The sequence below is a fragment of the Seriola dumerili genome, unplaced genomic scaffold (assembly GCF_002260705.1).
Source record: "Seriola dumerili isolate Sdu_G_001 unplaced genomic scaffold, Sdu_1.0 BDQW01000092.1, whole genome shotgun sequence".
NCBI lineage: Eukaryota > Metazoa > Chordata > Actinopteri > Carangiformes > Carangidae > Seriola > Seriola dumerili.
Window position 1 is genome coordinate 2080839 of NW_019174347.1, and position 18807 is coordinate 2099645.

Below are 18807 nucleotides of genomic sequence, written 5' to 3' on the forward strand. Positions count from 1 at the left end.
GAGGACACTAAAGGGTCTGAGGTCGACAGATCAGATGCCACGAGGTACTCAGGGTCCATATCTTAGCAAGGAAGGGTTGCTGCAGCGACACAACGGCGAAGGAATGGACCGAAGGGAAACTTTGTGGGACGGGAGGCTGATCCTCGCTGCTGCATTCAGCTTCTGAACTTTCTTGTGCCTCTTGCAATATCATGTACTGTTACAATACCAGTCGCCGCCACAGGGGGGCGCCAATTTCAGATTCGTAGAGGAAGAACTCGGCTCCTGAGAGGGAACTCAGGGGCCCTGTTTGGAGGTTTTACACTCTCCGGTATCTGAGGAAAAGTTCGACACGCTGCCGCGGACCCTCAGGAAACAAACGGGGCCAGTGGACTCCCGTCAGAGCCAACATGGCGCCCGAGTTTCTCTCACAGACACTCCACAGTGGGAAACCGAGCATCTGCATGTGCGATAGCAGAGAAACTGATGCATCATATCAAACTGTCCTTGTGATCCCCTATTCCATCATTTCATACTGTAAGCTAACCAGATTTATATGAAAGACAGACAGCTTTTATATTATTATTGTTCTAATTATTATTATTATTATTATTATTATTTGTCGTTGATGTTGTTAATTTATATATCTGTCAAATGAGACGTCGTAGCAAAGAGCCAGAATCATGAATATAATTGAGTTATAAATGATCTAAAGGGAAACAAAAGCTATTTATGTATTTGTAGTGTACTTTTGTGTTACTGTTTGAAGAGAAATGCCCAAATGTGACTCAGTCGTTGCACCATCGCAGGGAAAAAAGTACTGTATTGTGTTGTGCTCCAGTGTACAGGTTGTCGTGGTTAGTATCAAACTGAAGGTGTTCATCTAAGCGTATGTTTCACTTGACAATAATTATTTAAGACCAGCAATATAATCTTTCATGGAAGTCGACTGTGGACTGCTGTCTTTCCTTCTTACAGTCTCGAAAACCTTGTTGGAGGAGGAGAACGCCCGACCTGAAGGTTGCTGGTTCAAATCCCCACAACAATGTTGATGATTTCCCAGGCTCAATGGTCATAAGAAAAGATTTTCACAATAAAAGGGTTAAGACCGTTTTAAATACATTTGCACACTTTTAATACACTTCAAATTTGTACAAACATATCTCACATAAATGAATCACTAAAACAAAAAACATTACAACTAAAGCACCAAAATACAACAGAGTCCATCAGACAGGAGAACGTCCACCTGCCTCAGTGGTCGACTCGTTGGTGGAGAAACTAATGATCCACATCTGGCGGACGATTCAGTTCTCACATAAAAGAAGAAATACTTTGACAGTAACTGGTAATCTGAGAAGCAGGATATCTGAAGACGGTTACAGTTTTTCATACTGTGTTTTTTTTGTCAGTGACTTGTGTCACTTGATAACGTACAATCATCTCTGTTCTGTTCTGTGCATTAATGAAGCAAAGCTGAACTTCACCTGAAGACACTTTTTGAGAAACACGGCTACGATATAAAACACCGACAGCTCCGGTTACATCCTGCGTGATGCTAAACCGCGCTCCACACGTATGCTCATCACGGTAGCTGAGGAGTTTCATTCCAAAATTCACGTGACAATTAATTCATTTTCGTGTAAGCAAACATTTAATAGGAGCAGATCCAATTAATGATGCGGGTATTAACGATTGATAAAGATATTATATAGCACTGTATTTACTGTCTGACATTTTATTTGAGTGTAAAGTTAAAAGTTCCCGCATATGAAAATAGTAGGGTGAATGGCGCACTACACTGGTGCTCTACTTCCAGCTAAGAAACCCTCAAATACTGTGAGGCAAACTGATAAATCATAAGTGAAATGTCAATTGAATTCCCAGCTCCCCGCAGAGTGGAGAGCGTCGGCCTGTACAGGGAACAGTAGCTGTGTGCGGTCTGTGTGGGCGGCTGTATTGATTCAAACTGAACCATTCAGGCCTCGTTCCCTCAGACACATGGGAAATACAACTGGGATGAAAAAAAAAAAAGGCAGATTGATTGACTTCAATATTTCTATGATGGCCGGCGTGTGCCTGTATTTTCCAGTAGCTCCTCCTTCTCCTTCATCATACAAAATTAAAACAAATAAACTTAAGACTTCTTTTTTTGGTCTCTTAACAACAGATGGGCTGTCTAATTAATAAGGAGAGAACATCCCTCAACCCATAATTCCCAAAACTTTTTACCATCTCCTGGAAATGAGCACGATTTTTTCATTGGTTATTTTGCAGTGAAACTCTTCAGCTGCGTGTTTCTGACAGCATTAACAATAATATACAGTACGACCAAAACCAAATGATTTTCAACAACACCACCGGCTCCAGCAGATGAAAGGGAAACAATCACCGACTTCACTGGTTCATAAGCACGACACAGACAGTCTCAGATAAAAGCAAGAAAAGAAAAGAAAAGAAAAACACAATAACACAGTGACTCTGTGACACCGCTGACGTTCCTGCTCTCCGCACGTGACGCGGCTCTTTGGCATTTTTCAGAAAGCGACACATTCACCTTCATTTCCGAGCTGAAATGCTGTAAGGCGTGGAATGGTACCGTGGTGTAGGTGTTAATATGAAAAGTCTGGATCAAAAATAAGATTCTCTGTTGGAATAAAACGACACGACTGATACGACGAGCTTCGAATGAGCAGCGGCCATTTTGCAAAAATATTACAGGAAAATAAAGCTCTTTGGAGGAAATTAGTTTTCCCTTTTTAACTTTCATAAAAGCCATTAACTCTGATTAATTATCGGATTAACTTTAACTGATTAATGACTGATTGATTTAATAACATCAGTAATCCTCTGAGGCGTTGCTATGATACTGTTACTGGTCACACTGTGAGTCAGCTGGATTCTGTTGTGATAGTTGATTGATCAGATGAGCGAGAGGATGAAAGTAATGACGGCTTTAAAGATCTCCATCGTCTAAATACCACCTCAATAAGTCCTCCTCTGTTAGACGCAGAGCGGGGAAACGTACATTCAGACATTCTCATTGTTTTACAAATAGACAAGAGTGTGTTTGAGTTTCTCATCAGCAGCTGGAGCAGCTGTTTCCAAGCTTAGATAAGGAAGAATGTAGTTTGTCCAGCACCGCGATGAGAAGCTGGTGAGGAAAGTGAAGCAGCTAAAAGAGGCAGATGTTTCTCTCTCGGAGGCGAGAGGAGGCTGAGCACTGGACTTCAGTTCAACTGTTTGCTAATCTTCTGCCCCCTAGTGGTAAAAACAATCACTCGGCGCAGATTTAAACACCTGCATCTCGACTCCAAAGTGTAGCTGTTGTACTATGTGGTCCTAAATATCAACCATCTAAACTTCAAATTTACTTTAAAGTTACGTCACTAAACAAGACAAGTTTGAACTCAACTCGCATGAGAATGAAATCAGAACAGAGCAGCAACATGACAGTTAATTTCTACAAGTAGATGAACTGTTTAATTATAGTTATTCTATATTTTCCTCTTTGTCAATAAATCTCATTAAAAACCAAAAAGAGCAATGAATTGACTCAATTAACAAGCGCTGTGAGCATCACAGCCTGGTCTTATTCTTAGTCTGTTCATGTTCCTTCCGCTGCTGGAAATAGTCCCTCAACAGATGCACTATTTCCTCCTGTTTGTTTGAGGAACTTTTGCTTAAAACTACAGCTGTTTCAGGAAGTCACTGTATCGATCTTTATCCTTGTGATCCGATTTTAAAGATTTACATGTTCAGTAGGAATCAGCGAGCTCAGGGCAGAGATCAGTACCGGGACACGAGCACATTGTTGGTTCTGGTGTTTTCATGAGATTCATTGACAATAAGGAAAAGATAATCAGCAGCCTTGTCCTTTAATGAAGGTCATCTGACATTAGGTTGATAGTTAGTCACAACCTTTTTCAAGATTAATTTCTAAAATGAGCAGCAAACAGTTTCAAACCACAACAAAGAAACACTGCTGCACAATGGGAGTTTTTTTTTTTTTCCCTTGACTTGTTGCTCATTCGCCGGCAGCACGACGTGGAGACGATTCCCACAACCATCTCTGACAAACGACGCGACGAGGGGAGAGACCGAGCCGCGATATATTGAGCCGACCTCTTCCTCGTCCCGACACGGAGACGAAACCCCAACAAAAACAGATGATACAAGTAGGTAAAACTAGCTGCTCTAAGTACAGAAAATATGTATGTGCACTCTAATATATAATCTTCCAAACCTCTCAAGTAAAAGTTTCTTTTTCCTAGAGTTTTGCTATACAAAACAAAATATACATCTAATAAAAATACACTCTTAAAGTTCCAGGCTGGCCAGCTTTAAGGATATACTAAAATAATAAAGATAAAAAAAAAAAAAATACAGTCAACCCAAGATATACAGCTGGGGTCAGCTACCACAGCAAAGGAACAAGTGAACCAGGCAGAAAGGAGGAAGAGTAGGAGGAGGAGGAGTGTGGGCAGAGAGAGAGACTGACCAGCGCAGAAGTCAGTCGTCATCGCTGTCGCTGCCTGATTCGCTGAGCTGGAGGTCGTTTCCTGCGAGGAAGAGGAAGATTCTTAATATAAAATAAATTATTTATTACAAAATAAGTTCTAAAAGATAAACTCCAGCTTCCTGTCACCTCAAACCCTGAGATACTCACTGAGCGTGTTCATGAGCTGGTTGTTGCCCTGCTGCCGGTCGGCTCCTCCGTTGGCCATGGGGTGGCGGTTGGGGGAGGTCTGACTGAGCGGTCGGGGGGCGTCGTGCTCGCCGTCGCTGCTGCTGCTGTCGTCGCCGCTCCCCGAGGCGCTGGCCGAGTCGGAGGAGCTGCTGCTGCCGCTGCTGCTCATCTGCTCTATCACCTCCACCTCCGCTCGCAGCTCTGCCAACATTAAAGTTTTATCTTCCCATTGTTGATTTATTTCCAATTATCAGTGAAAACCCGACTTCATCCTTCCACGTGTTATGATTTAAGGCAGGATAGAGTTCGCTCACCTCTTTTGATGTCATCGAGCTGGGGCTCTGGGGAGGGGTTATCCTTCGAAGGGGAAGGGGATGTCTTGACTCCGGCCCCGGGCTTGGTGGGGGCCCGGAACTGAGAGCTGGGCTGGCTGGACCGGACCGACTGCTGTTCGATTCGGGCCTGGATCTTACTGCTGCCCTCTGCCCTGAAACACACATTCACACGCAGCAGATGTACACACTATTAGTCCTTTGTGTCTCCAGGAATCTCTCTTGATTTATCTGGAGCTTAAACGCTGTAAAATCCTTCCTGGAGATTTGAAAACAATGAAGGAAAAAAGCATGTTTATGTCATTAAAAATAAGCTATTGCACCAAATCTAATCACGGGTCTGAACTGCTTTGACGTCTCACCTGGTTTTCTTGACCTGGATGCTGCTGCTCAGCTTCTCCAGTACGAATTCCCCGGTGTCGTGGTTAATGATGAGCACACAGTCCTTCTGGTAAGGCCGCTTGTTTCCTTTGAACACCGTCATGGGAGGCGTGGAGCCCTGAAAGAACAACGGTTCATCTAAATATGTTCCATCTATGTTTTCTTTTATATTATCAGAATGAATTATTCTATTATAAATGAGCCGGTCTTGATTGACGTTAACCAACCTACAGGTATATTTACCTCTTATTTTCAATGCTACCAAATCAGCTCAGGTGACACAAGATCCCTCAGTTCTATTAATTTCATATCTCTTTATTTATCTATATTTGTATCTTACTAGATACTGCACATAATGGTTTTCCAAACATTCACATATCCTCATTGTTTGGGTCAGATAAACAGACGGTAGGCTGCAGTGCAGTTCAGCAGTTTTACCGGAATGTGAGGTAACGTTATGGTAACTTCATCTCCTTTCCCAACTTGTAGCTCTCCCTCACAGCTCGTGTCGATAGATGCTGGTTTGAAGTCATCTGCAAAAGAAGGACACAAACATTTTTAGAAAAATGTGACCACAAGGTGCACTGAGAGGGACGAAAATAAACTCTGATGAGGAAACTATGTAATAAATGGTTTCTAAATTACCTTAAATATACAAACAATTCTGTTAAATTCAGCACCAAATCTGCCAATACTTATCTTTATTTAACTGCACACAGTTCACACACGTGATGTTTTCCTGACTAATGAGCAAGTTGGTCAGTTTTTGTGTGCAGCAAGTCCCTCATTAAATTTTTTGTAATAACTCAACAAAAACAAAACAAAACTGAGTCACAAAATCTGAACAAAATATTTAGAGTTGATATTTTTTTCTATACTCAATTTCAAACTAGTCTTAATTCATGCATTTGCCAATAAAGAAAAACATGTACACAACCACCTTGTCCTGGTTAAAGTGCACAACCAGCCAACTTCAACGTTTAAGTAAGTAAATGGTGTAAAAATGTGAGGAAGCAACACACGTGTTTGTGTATTTAACCTGTATTAATGGCAGCAGTGCTTTCTCTCCTTCCCGTACGTAATAATATTACTAAAACAAATATTAACAAACTATAATAAGAAGTGAAAGTTGCTTAAAACTTTAAGAGCGGTGGGTGTAACGAGATTTTCTATGCAAATGACTCAATGTACTTATCCATCCATAATTGGCTAGGTTGTGTAACAGACATCCTCCCCGTCCATGTGAGCGCACTTATCCCACACAACAGATCGTTTAATAACCTGCGCCTGTTTTTAACGCGTTTTCTTTTGTTTATGTGTAATGTTTTTTTGTTGTTGTTGACACACTCACATCTGATGGTGTGAAAGGAAGATTTTGGCCTCTTCTCAAAGCTTTCTCCGAGCTTCAAAACATGCTCCTCTTTGTCCAGCAACGGATTCGTGCTCCCGTTCATGTCTCCGTTTGTTTTAAAACGTTTAAAAATCACATTTATCTGCGGTGTTCCCGGAGGCCGAGCTGTGTCCGATAACTTCAAAGAAGTCTAAATCAGATACCAACTATGAGACAAAGTTAGCCTGCCGCGGCTAACATTTAGCAAAACATCCCTTTCGTCACGCGGCCACGCCTCTTCCGCTTTCGGTCCGGCTGTGAAATGTGACGTTAGAAAGTCCACTTTTTATATAAAAATATAAAAGTTGCGGACAAGTGAACTACATATCAAATCACATAATTACTTTTCTAAATATGTTCTGTATTTTCATTCACTATGCAACGAGTAGTGATAATATTGGCGCCTCACGGTAAGAAAAAGAACTAATTGCAATCGCTACACGGATGGATTTAAGTGACGGACAAGATGGACGCGAAATGTGTAAAGATGTAGCCAGTCGGAAATTTTGTTAGAACATTAGGTTAGTTTTACTTCCATTTGTCGTCTAAGTAACTGAAGTTGAGGTACAATCGCATGATATGGTTGTTTCCCAATAAATTAACGACCAACAGAAACCGTTAGACAGCAAAACCTCTGTTTTTTTAAAAGCAGCATGGCGCTCTCAAATGAAAGTTTCCCCGGTGATATTAAACTAACACCATCCCAAGAAGAAGAAGAAGAGGGGTCAAAAAATGAAATCCCCGGACAAACCAAAACCTCCACCGCCAGAGTTTTAAGTCAGGAGGAGCTGGACAGACTCGGCGGGGAGCGGGCTCTGGTGTCCGGCTTCAAGCAGATGAAGCTTGAGAAAGAAGCTCAGAAAAACTGGGACTTGTTTTACAAAAGAAACACGACGAACTTCTTCAAGGACAGACACTGGACCACCAGAGAGTTTGAAGACCTCAAAGCGTGCAGAGAGGTGAGGAAGAGAGTGGAGCAATTAGAGGAACGTTCCTTTAATGTTTTAATTGGATTTAGTTTTTTCATGGTGTGTTCATGGTTGCTAAATGTGGTAAATTAATGAGTTGTACTTGCTGCTTATTGGTTAAAATAGCCCCTAAATACAGGTTTTTTTGTTTTTTTTAATGTGTTGGGACCCAAGACAACATTTCACCAGACTTTATTCAAAAAATATGGCATTTTAACAAAACCTTTGCCAATCTGCCAATTTGCTCTTTTCAAAACACAGTTGGCAAAAAAAAGTTTCCCACAAGGGACACTGTAAAAATTTAAAACTCAAGTGTCAGTATTTCCTTAGGTAGGGTTATACATGAATAAAGTGATCTGATATTGTGGCCATCTGTTAGTTCTGTGTTTGTCCTGCCTGGTTTGCAGTTTGAGTCACAGAGGCTGGTGCTGCTGGAGGCCGGCTGCGGCGTGGGAAACTGCATCTTCCCTCTGCTTGAGGATGACCTCAACATCTTCGTTTATGCCTGTGACTTCTCACCACGAGCTGTCGAATTTGTCAAGGTACGATATCTATCCAGTTGTATCTATGGAGCATATTTTTAACCACAAGTTAAGGCAGCGCTTGATCATACAAATAAAAACTTTTCTGTTTACAGCAAAACCCCCTGTACTGCCCTGAGCGCTGCTGTGCCTTCCAGTGCGACTTGACTCAAGATGACCTGACGGCAAATGTGCCGGAGGGCAGTGTGGACGTCGTCACTCTCATCTTCGTTCTGTCGGCCGTCCACCCTGACAAGATGAAGCTGGCTTTGCAGAACATCAGCAGGGTGAGAGCAGAGGCAGGAAAGACTCGCTGCAGGATTCCTTAATCTGATTTGATTATTTCTTCTTAACTTTGGGAGTTTTCCTCTCTTTAAAATATATAATCATTCATATACATTCCTAATATACACACAATCTAGTGTGTAGAAAAAAAGGTAGATACATATATTGATTGACATGAGGGTTTTTAATGTATCTGCTGGACTTTTCAGTTACAGCACTGGTCTGGTGGTAACATCCCATGCTATTTTTCATGTAAGCTGAGTGTAACGGTGTCACTTGCGTGTGGCTTGAAGGTGCTGAAGCCTGGAGGCATCGTCCTGTTTAGGGACTATGGCCTCTACGACCACGCCATGCTCCGATTTAAAGCTGGCAGCAAGCTGGGGGAGAATTTCTACGTACGCCAAGACGGAACCAGGTCCTACTTCTTCTCTAAAGGTCAGTAAATCACTTTAGTTTGTTTGTATAGATAGATAGATAGATAGATAGATGGAATAGAGAAGTTATTTTTCACTTATTTTAAGAGCTAATAGGTCTTTGTCTGCCCCTGTGTTTGTTGTGTGAATGTAATATAGAGGAAAAACTCTATGCAAGTTCTTGATTTTAATTCTTCAGCAGTTCAGCCAGTTATTGTGGGACATATCGCTCTTTGTACTGAAACTACAATATGAACGTTTCTGGAGCCTTTATCCATATTTTGTCCTTTCTCAAAAAGGTTGTTGGTTCCCTTCTTCTAAAGTGTCAGTTTGCTCTTTTCATCTGCTTTCAGAGTTCCTGGTCGAGCTCTTTGAGGAGGCGGGTTTCCAGTGTGTCGCTAACGACTACGTCTTGAGAGAGACGGTCAACAAGAAGGAGGGGCTCTGTGTTCCCAGGGTGTTCCTGCAGAGCAAATTTACCAAGCCCGGCCAATCAGAGAGCTCCTGATGTCACTTAACCTTTGACTGTCACCTCATGAATCTCCAGAGGTGGAGAAGCGTAAGACTGGGAAGGGAATTGGAGGCTTAATGGTGTCAGCAAGGAGGCTCATGGCAGCTGGATTTCAATTCATATGCCCATGTGTGCTTGTACCGGGAATCTTATAGATGGAAATATGTGGAACTGTATGAATTTTCTGGTCCAAAAAATGCCAACAGGAGAATGATAGTTCAGTCTTGAGCTGGATTAATAATGAACAGTCTGAACTCACTTTTCACAGCCTTTGTCAAACTTTTCTCAGCTGCCTTAAAAATGTTTTTTCTCCTGTGAACAAACAGGTGTTTTTGTTGCCTCCAGCATAAGTTTCTCTTATTCCCCATGATATTAAGTTCATGTAAGGATGTTTAGGATTTTAATTTTGTGTAAATGATTTTAAATGTTTTCACCATCTGTACTGTGGGGGGAAAAAACAACTGTTCACCTACAGTGTGTCATTTCACACTTGGTCTAAAATAGTTCAGAAAACATGCTCACAGTATCACCTCTGGTTTGTGGTCCAGGTAGACCACTTTATTTCTTACTACTGGCTGCTAATATTTCACTGATATGTTAGATGAATCTTATCTGATTAAGAGACCAGTATATTCAATATAAGGAACAATGAAATGATCCTTGAGTGTCTAATTTTGTCTAGTTTGTCGTTACACAAGTCATCCAGAGGAGGGCGCTGTTGGTGTGTTAAAGCGTGATTCAACACCGACCAAAAGTGGTGATCTGTGGTTTCACTTGAACTTCATGTATAGTCTGTGGGATTAACCAGAGGCTCATCATGGAGCCCTGTTCAAAGTATCAGAGACTAATACCCAAAAAAGACACAACACACTTTTCCTAATCAAATTATTTTCCTAATAAACACTCAGACATTTTCTGTCAGCTTGTAAACAGAAACGCAACATTACATTTCTGCCTGTTGGGTTTCTCTCTGCATCAGAGATCACAGAGGATACTCCAAATCTCACAAACAGAGGCCTGTAAATCTAATGTAGTTCAATACAGCAGCCTAACTAAATGTAAGGTACACTTTCCAATATAATGCAGTCTAACAATATATGTATTTGATTGCATTAGTTTGTGGAGACATTGAACAGTTTCATGTTCAGCACATGTAAGTTTTTACCTGTGAACAAAAGCTGTCATCCAATCTGTAACAGCAGCATCACACTGATTAAAGTAAATGTTTTTTTTTTTTTTTAAAAAGTGCTTTGTTTTAAAATGTGTTGGTTGTGTGAACATCTGTCTGTCATACAGATAAAGACCTGTCTTTTATTTTATATTTAGTTTCTTTAACAAACTCCTGTAAAATGTTTTGACACAAAGACAATAAAGATTCATTTTCATGTAAACGCTCTCGTTGCATCAGTCTCACTCTTTGAGTTCGTTCTTACATTTCAGCACAGTACTGCCCCAGCCGATCTGATAGCTGAGAGTTTGTGAAGGTGAATTTCCCTTCAGGTGTGCTGATCAATCTAAATTCTTTCACTTTAGTTTCACAGATGTAGTGCTTTGTTTACACTGTCACTGAGGTGAAATTGATTTCTGTTTCCTGATTTCTTCTATGTTACGTTAAATTGCACAAGCATAAAAGAAACACACGTGAACGTGTCTCAGCAACGTGCACATTTACTCACCTGCAGCCTAGAGAGGCACAATAATAAATAAGTCTACAGCCAAAGTTTCTATCTCGTCTGAGGACCTAGAATATCTGCACAACCTTTCATGCCAGTCCTCCCTCCAAAACTGCAAATTCCTCTCAGATCGTGGTCTAAGGCACAAAATGTTTATCAGAGTTCAGTGGTTTAAATTAACTGTACTTGACACCTTTTCTCACAGTTTTAGTGTCACATAGTCAGCCCTTTTATCTGTATGTGTTACTTAGAGCTTGATTTCGAAACTGTACGCCATCTGTCGCCATTTCCTCTCCTGTGGTCTGGCTTTTGCAGCCCTCCACTCCTATAATGAAGAGCACATGGTAGGGTGGTGTTGGTGGGAGCAGTACATTGAGATAGAATCAGACCTTCAAGGTTATTCTTGATGGGTATCTCATTAATGATTGCTTTGTTGGTAATCAAAGCATGTGTGGTGAACCAGGTGATTTGCTTATGGTTTCTTGGTTAACAATTAGAGATAACACAGCAACCGATTGTGTCGAATAAACCGAGGACTTTATCACTTCTTGCATGCTTTGAAAAATCTGTTTTTGTGGCTGAACCGTTTAGGTCGTCGCACAGTTTAGGCCAATTCTGCTGCTCTAACAGATGTGGCTTTGTCCTCTCCACTTGTGGGTTGTTCGGCCCTCAGAAAACAACAATGGCAGGAAGGAAACTGAGCGAGAGCAGACTGCTCTGAGTGCTACCAACAAGGTGCAGCATTGCTGCCTTTTTAATTTTTGATTGTGGCTTTTCACACCTTGACACAGACAGTGCATGTGCCGGGTTTTGATGGTTCGTTTTTTTAAAGCCTTCACTTTAGAAATGTGTGCAGGGCTTTGTTTCCCAGTGCCATGACAATTGTATTTCCAAATTACTGTGTATTATTTTGATTTTGGGCAGAGAACCAAATCATTTTTTTGGCAATCCTATCTTTGTCCCAATTTAAATTAGAAACCGAAGATCTGGATAAAATCATTTGAGAAACTGTTACCCAGACACACTAATCCAGCCAATTAGATTTTTTACTTTTTTACTTTTTACTGTGTCACCGCGCTTTTTCCCTTTGCTCCTGCCGTAATTATGGTCGCTAGATGTTGCCTAGCAACACCCACCCCCAATGTAAGTGACAGATAGCCTGTACCATTACACATCATTAGATACAGTGGTAGAGTAAGATAATGGCTGCTTTCAGGACTATTTAAAATCGATTATGCCTCTATTATCAACATGAAATCATTTCTGGACCAGATTTGTCTTCCAAAAACAATAAATGAATGGCACTGCTTGGGTTTTGAATGCCGAGGAGTCACCAACATGCACCTAATTAACATTAGCCGTTAGGCTAACATCTTAAAGCAGGCACACAAAGTCATATAGGGGATGTTTAATCTGCTGCCACTGAAGCAGCTACAACAGATGATGAAACATCAAAATACAAAAAGAGGAAGAAAATATTGTTTTGTAATAAATCTTTGTGAAACTTGGTGCTCCCAACTTGTTGGAGTCATCTCAGTCAGCTGATCTACAAGAGAACATAAAGCAGAAAGAGGCATCAGAATGACAAGTTCAATTAAATTCTATAAAGAAAATTAAGTAGGATTCATCCTCTGAGGATCTTAAATAGTTGACAAAATAAGTCATCAAATTCAGTAACTGTTGAGATATTCCCGTTTGGACCAGAGTTGTTCAAAGGCCGAGCTGCTGGCATGGCTTAAAATTGCACAAATTTATTCCGCATTGTTTTGATGCCACTGTATTTTACTGTTGCTCAGTTTCAGATGCATTGCTTACAATGTTTACAAAATTGTATTCATGAGTCATTTTCAGTTATAAGGTCAAAACACTACTTTAACTTAAAAGAAGATAAAAATCTACTCAGTTACAATGATAAAAGTTAATGTAATATCCCATCTTGAGAGCGAACATACCTGTTGACAGTGATCGTGATTAAATGTCCCATTGCACTGTTTCCATTTTCACATTTAGCCTCGCATTGGAAATCACCATTGTCCTCTCTTGTCAGGTTTAGAATCTCGGTCACGACCTGTCTGCGTCTCATGTTGTCATCAAGCTGTGTCTCGTTCACTGTGGTCAGGTATTTGTTGGGGTCAGTCAGATCAGCATTTTTGGTGATATGACGCCATACGACCTGCACCAGACCACATTTCTCCAAGTCATAATTTGCCTCGCAGGATAGTTTCACCGTTTCGCCTCTGGTGAGAGTCATGACTTTCTGTTTGTAACGGACCTCTAAGATTTCTTCTAAAAAATGAGAGGAAAGAAAAAAAATAGTTCAACTTTGTTTATAAACTCAGTGATTCACTTTTACTAGCTTAAAGGAATTACTTTACATTTTGAGAAAAACCCTTATTAACTTTCTTTCCGAGAGTTAGACGAGAAGCTCGATACCACTCACATATTCATCTGGCGTTTATAAATCTACATACATTAGCTGGTTAGCTTAGCATAAAAACTGGAAGCAGGAGGAAACAACTAAGATAACAACTGTAGCAACCCTTCTAAAAATTACTAATTAACATTTTAAATCTTGTTCGTTTAATTCACACAAATATTGAAAAGCTATATGCCGCTATATGTAGCTTATACAGGAACCACACAGGAAACGGCTACTATAAATACGATGTCAAAGTAACTCATGAAGTGAAAACAAAAAGTAGCAAATCAGTCTGATTATTATCATAAGAACTGTGATCATATTTCCCTCCTCTTTGATTGAGTTGTTAAAATAGACAGGAGCTACTAAAAGGGTCAAAGGGTGAGATTCAGTTTTTAGTTGTTAGTTAAAATAAGTTTGTGCACCAGCCTGGGATGCGTCTGATTGTTGGATATTTACATTTTTACTCTAATACTTTATTTTCTCGCTGTTTTGTTTTGTTCTTGTCACATCTCACATCCAGTAAAAAACACAATAGATCACTATAATTGTATGTAGCTACAAGCTGCTGCACTCAGGTTTTTGTCCGCAAGTGTTTCATGGCATTAACGTGAATTGTTTTCAGCTTATCAATACATGGTTTAAAATGCTTTTGTTTCCTGTTTATTTTTGTGTTTATTTGGCAGAGACAGTTTGCAGCAAATACATGTGCAGCTGCAGCAAAGTAATTAAATCACATGTAGTTCTACTCTTGGTCGTATTGTTTCAACAGAGTATAGTTTGTCCATTAAAGCATAAGCACTTAACAGTATAAACACACAAACATCACAATAACATGCAACTATTATAAATGAATAAAAAAATAAAAAAAATGGATTGAGATTAGAAAAGGTCTTGAACAAAGACATAAAAATATCAAATACTCCCAATAACAAGGAAACATTATTTACTTCTGTAAATCCTGTGAGAAATTTTCTGTTATTTTAAAAACTTTCAAAAGCTTTAAAGGCTTTTTATACTTGGTTTCCCTTCAGCCAGTGTTTACTAACAAGCCAAAACTTACCTAGCTAAACTAGTTCAGATGAAAGTTGTTGACATCTGTGTATACTATGGTCTACTGTATAATTAGAACTTAAACAGGCCACGTGTGTCTTCTAATAATACCCTGCAAGGTTTTTCCCCCCGACAGTGACAGTACGTTGTATCAAGAGAACAAAAAAAATATGTGAAAGAAACCAAAAAATCGAAAGCTGTTCACCAACCTTTGTCCTCAGCAGACGACACACACAAAGTCAGCAGCAACACCACAATGGGTCCAGTGAGCCAAGCCATTCTGTGAGACACACACTGGACGTTTACACTAAAGGTGAACGCGAGGACCACGGCGTGAGTTACAAATGGCAGAGGTTAAGCAGTATCACCTCATGTACTCCTGTCCTATTTACTGCAAACATGAGTGTGTCTGCTGATGTGTGGGCGGAGGATGCACATCGTTGCTCTGTTTTACAGTCAGTGTGTTTCCGTTCTCAATGAAAGCTAGAAACTCATCACTTTCTTTTGATCTTTTGAAAATATTCAGTTTTATTGATTGAAGCAGTTGTCCACTGTTGTAGGACATATGAGCAATTTGGGGTCTGATGAAGCTTGTCTTAAAAATGGCTCTTATTGAACTGTATTTACTGTTTTCAATAAGTCTGTATTGAATAATTTTTTAAAACTGCTTAGACCCTGATGGTGCTATTTAGATTTAGAAAGTTAGAAGTCAGGAAAACACTGTGACGATATCACATATTAACATAGTGAGCACTTTATTAGGAACACGTCTCTTTGCTCTCAAACAGCTTCTACCACATCTCAAAGGCGTTCTACTGGATTCAGGTCTGGAGACTGGGGAGGCCACTGAAGTTCACTGAACTGTCGTGTTGGCAAAACCAGTTTGGCACGACTTTAGCTTTGTGACATGGAGCTTTTTCCTGCAGGAATTAGCCATTAGAAGATGGTGGCCGTAAAGGGATGAACATGGTCAGCAACAATACTCAGATAGACTGTGGCGTTCAGACCGTGTTATCGGCCCAAAGTGAGGCAAGAAAACACTCCAGCACCACCAGCTTGGACTGTTGACGCAAGGCAGGTTGGCTCCATGGATTCAAACTCCAGAATACGTTTTTCCAGTCCTCAACTGTCCAGTGTTGGTGAGTCTGTGTCCACTGCAGCTTTAAGGTTTCTGCTCTTGGCTGACAGGAAGTGGAACTGGACGTGGTCTTGTGCTGGACTAGCTCATCCACCTCAAGGTGCTTTCTGCTCACCGCAGTTGTAAAGAGTGGTTATCAGAGTTACCGTAGCCTGTCTGTTGGCTCTAACCAGTCTGGCCATTCTCCTCTGAGCTACGAGAGAAAACACCTGAAATACCACAGGATGTGAAATCATCAATCAATTAGCACGACAGTGTGGCATTAAGTGGTATAGTGTGGGTACATGCGTGTGTGGATGCTGGTTTTAGAACGAGTTCTATCACTGACAAAAATATCTGGTGAAACTCACAGTCTAGAAAATCCTGTGCCACTTCCACTTACATGAGGCTGACGACACAACGTTTAGCTGATGTACTTATAGGGAAGCAGGAAGATGCTCGTCCTTTTGTTAAGTGGCCACATGCAGCGAGTGACGGACAGCATCTTGTGCAGCTGCTTCGTAGCAGGTGAATGCAAACAGCTCCCCTTTGTGGAGAACCTGCAGCCTGCTGAATGTACCTGTGAGACAGTTGTAAGTCAGTTCTATGCAGGCCAAGACTCAGATATTTAAAAAGGTTAAATCAGTATTTGTCGTGTTGATGATGTTTATTGAATGGGTTTTGTATTCTGAGTGAACCTACTGATGCTGGATGTCAAGTTCTCCATTCTCATTCTGTGTGTTTCCAATAAACCAAACACATTATGACTTCCTGTGAGGATTTTTTTTTTTCCAAATAAAAAGCTACAAATCAAATCGGCATTAAAAGTGTTAAAATCAGCAAAAGTTGGTACTCATAGTCCATTTTTGGTCTTATTTTCAACACTCGTCATCAAATTTGTGTATGATACTTCTTTTTTTTTTGTTTTTGTAATATGTGGTTAGTGACACATCTGTCTGCATTACAATTGGTCAGTGAAAATAGGAAATGAAACCCCCGCATGAACTCCAGAGAAGTAGTCGGTGACTAAATTACCATGACAGTTTGTATGACATAGTAGTGCCTTCTCTAACCATCAACACTGTCACTGTAGGAAGAATGGAGACAGGACTCTATGCCAATTATCCCATCTTTGACAGGAGGAATGGAGGGAAGAGGAGAGAGCATTTGCATTCAGGTCAGAACATCTCAGATAAGTTCAAATGTTTTTGTTTTTTACTTCTGAGCTTTAACCCTTTTCCGTTTCATCGTACAGCACTTTGGTTTTGACCTCTGACCCTGTACATTTTTACTTGCAAACTTCTTTTCTTTAAGAAGTCCAGCTTATGTATATATTGTTCTCGTGTTATGTTTTAAAGATTAAGTTAAAAATACTTTATCAAGGTGTGTTTCTGTGCATATTGAAAAAGCATTAGAATATATTTCTATAATAGTTTAACAGACTTCTCAAATACTGTGATGCTGGAGAGTCCCTGGCTTACTTGTGAGTTATTTTCAGGAAGCATATTTATTGAACCTCACAAACTGCCTCTGTCTAAAGTGAATATACACATTTATATACATTTACTTTTTCTAATATAACACCTGTGACATTCATAAGAATCTTAATATACAGCTACTTCCTCTTAGTTTCAAGGGCGTCTCCTCTTCCAAAAACCTCAGCCTCGTCTTGTTCATTGTTGTGTACATTCCTCTTAAATGTGCGCCAGTAAACCGCATGTTGATAATAGAAATATGGTGGGCGGTATGCATGTTTTTTTTTTTTTAATCTATCTATAGGAGGATCAAAAATGTACATATTGGTTGGAGTGAGCTTCGGCCTGCTGTGCATCGTACAGTCCACTCTCAATGTTTGTCTTCGGCTGCAGGCTGGTGAGTGTGAGCTCCCCACCTTCCACATCACACCGCAAAAACTAACATTACAGATTTCAGAAAGTGAACCCTCCGTCCAGCTGATGAAAAGCCATTTGAAAAGCAGGGCAAAATTTAAATATATATATTTACCTTGTCTACCTGTAGACAAGCTAGCACTGGCTTTGTCCAAACCATAGCGAAGGTAATCTATCACAATGATAATGTAATAATAATAATATAATAATTCAATGGTGGCAACTCCTTGCAGCTTGTAGTAGTATACCGAGAGTCTCCCAGCTGTTTTCCCCCGCTTCCAGTGTTTATGCAAAGCCCAGCCAATCACTTCCTGGCTCTCTGAATTAGACCTTTAAGTGTTAAACATCAGAAACCACAAACATCTTATCTGTTTTTCCCTTTCTAGTTGGGTTTTTTAACAGGTCCGACAATATCCCGACTAGCAATTTCATCCCGAAGTCAGATGACATCCAAGCCCTGATTTTAGAGAGGGATCAACTGCTTCAGGTTGTAGACCATCTGAATGAAGATAAAAACCAACTGGTTCAAGAGAAAAACAAACTGGCAAAACTAAAGGAAGAGCTACAGGTCACTAACAGGGACCTGACTGAAGAAATGAACATGTTAAAAGAGAAAGTCATCCATCAACAAACTGAGATAGACAGATTTCAGTCAAGAATATTAATGGGTGAGTGCATTTTTTTTTCCTTTTATGAATTCATTTGTCTTCAGCCATTCCAGCACCATGACTCTAGGGATGTCTCAGTCACAGTCGGTCAGTCCACCACTAACCCTAAACCCTAACCCTTAATAACTACTGGATGGATTACCATTAGTACAGCAATTTATGGTACCAAGGGGATTATTGTTCAGTCATGTATTGTCCTATCACAGGTCTTTTTTTCTCCTGCCCTGTTCTTCTTCACCTGTCTTGTCCCGTTCTGTCTTCTTCTGTACTGTCCCGTCTTATCCTGACGTGTCCTGTCTTGTGCCTGTTCCTTAGCAGAAAGTAACATCCCAAGATGTCCTCAGGGATGGTGGACATACAAGTCCAGCTGCTACCAGCTTTCCTCTGTGAGAGACACCTGGCAAAATGCCAGACAAGACTGTGAGAGTAAAGGAGCTTATTTGGTGATTTTGGATGATGACATAGAAGAGGTATTTCTGATTTTTCTTATGCAAATCTAATATACTGTATTAACCCAA

At 40.4% G+C, this 18807-nt stretch overlaps 2 protein-coding genes and 1 long non-coding RNA gene across 3 annotated transcripts; 2 read left to right on the forward strand and 1 right to left on the reverse strand.

Annotated features, from left to right (window-relative positions):
• Positions 1-1097: 1097 nt before the first annotated feature.
• On the reverse strand, positions 1098-7006 carry eaf1 (ELL associated factor 1). Its single transcript, XM_022746125.1, has 6 exons — positions 6734-7006; positions 5821-5915; positions 5364-5500; positions 4984-5156; positions 4649-4870; positions 1098-4541 (listed from the first exon to the last, which is right to left on the reverse strand). Exons 1-6 carry the CDS (start codon positions 6834-6836, stop codon positions 4492-4494), a joined length of 780 nt encoding a protein of 259 aa, XP_022601846.1. The 5' UTR covers positions 6837-7006; the 3' UTR covers positions 1098-4491.
• A 231-nt stretch (positions 7007-7237) lies between these two features.
• Positions 7238-10707, forward strand: mettl6 (methyltransferase like 6). The gene is made up of 5 exons (XM_022746124.1): positions 7238-7731; positions 8148-8282; positions 8378-8548; positions 8840-8981; positions 9313-10707. Exons 1-5 carry the CDS (start codon positions 7426-7428, stop codon positions 9465-9467), a joined length of 909 nt encoding a protein of 302 aa, XP_022601845.1. The 5' UTR covers positions 7238-7425; the 3' UTR covers positions 9468-10707.
• A 6141-nt stretch (positions 10708-16848) lies between these two features.
• Positions 16849-18239, forward strand: LOC111222410. The gene is made up of 3 exons (XR_002665132.1): positions 16849-16909; positions 17512-17604; positions 18008-18239. It is a non-coding gene; the product is annotated as an uncharacterized LOC111222410 (long non-coding RNA).
• The last annotated feature ends 568 nt before the right edge of the window (positions 18240-18807 follow it).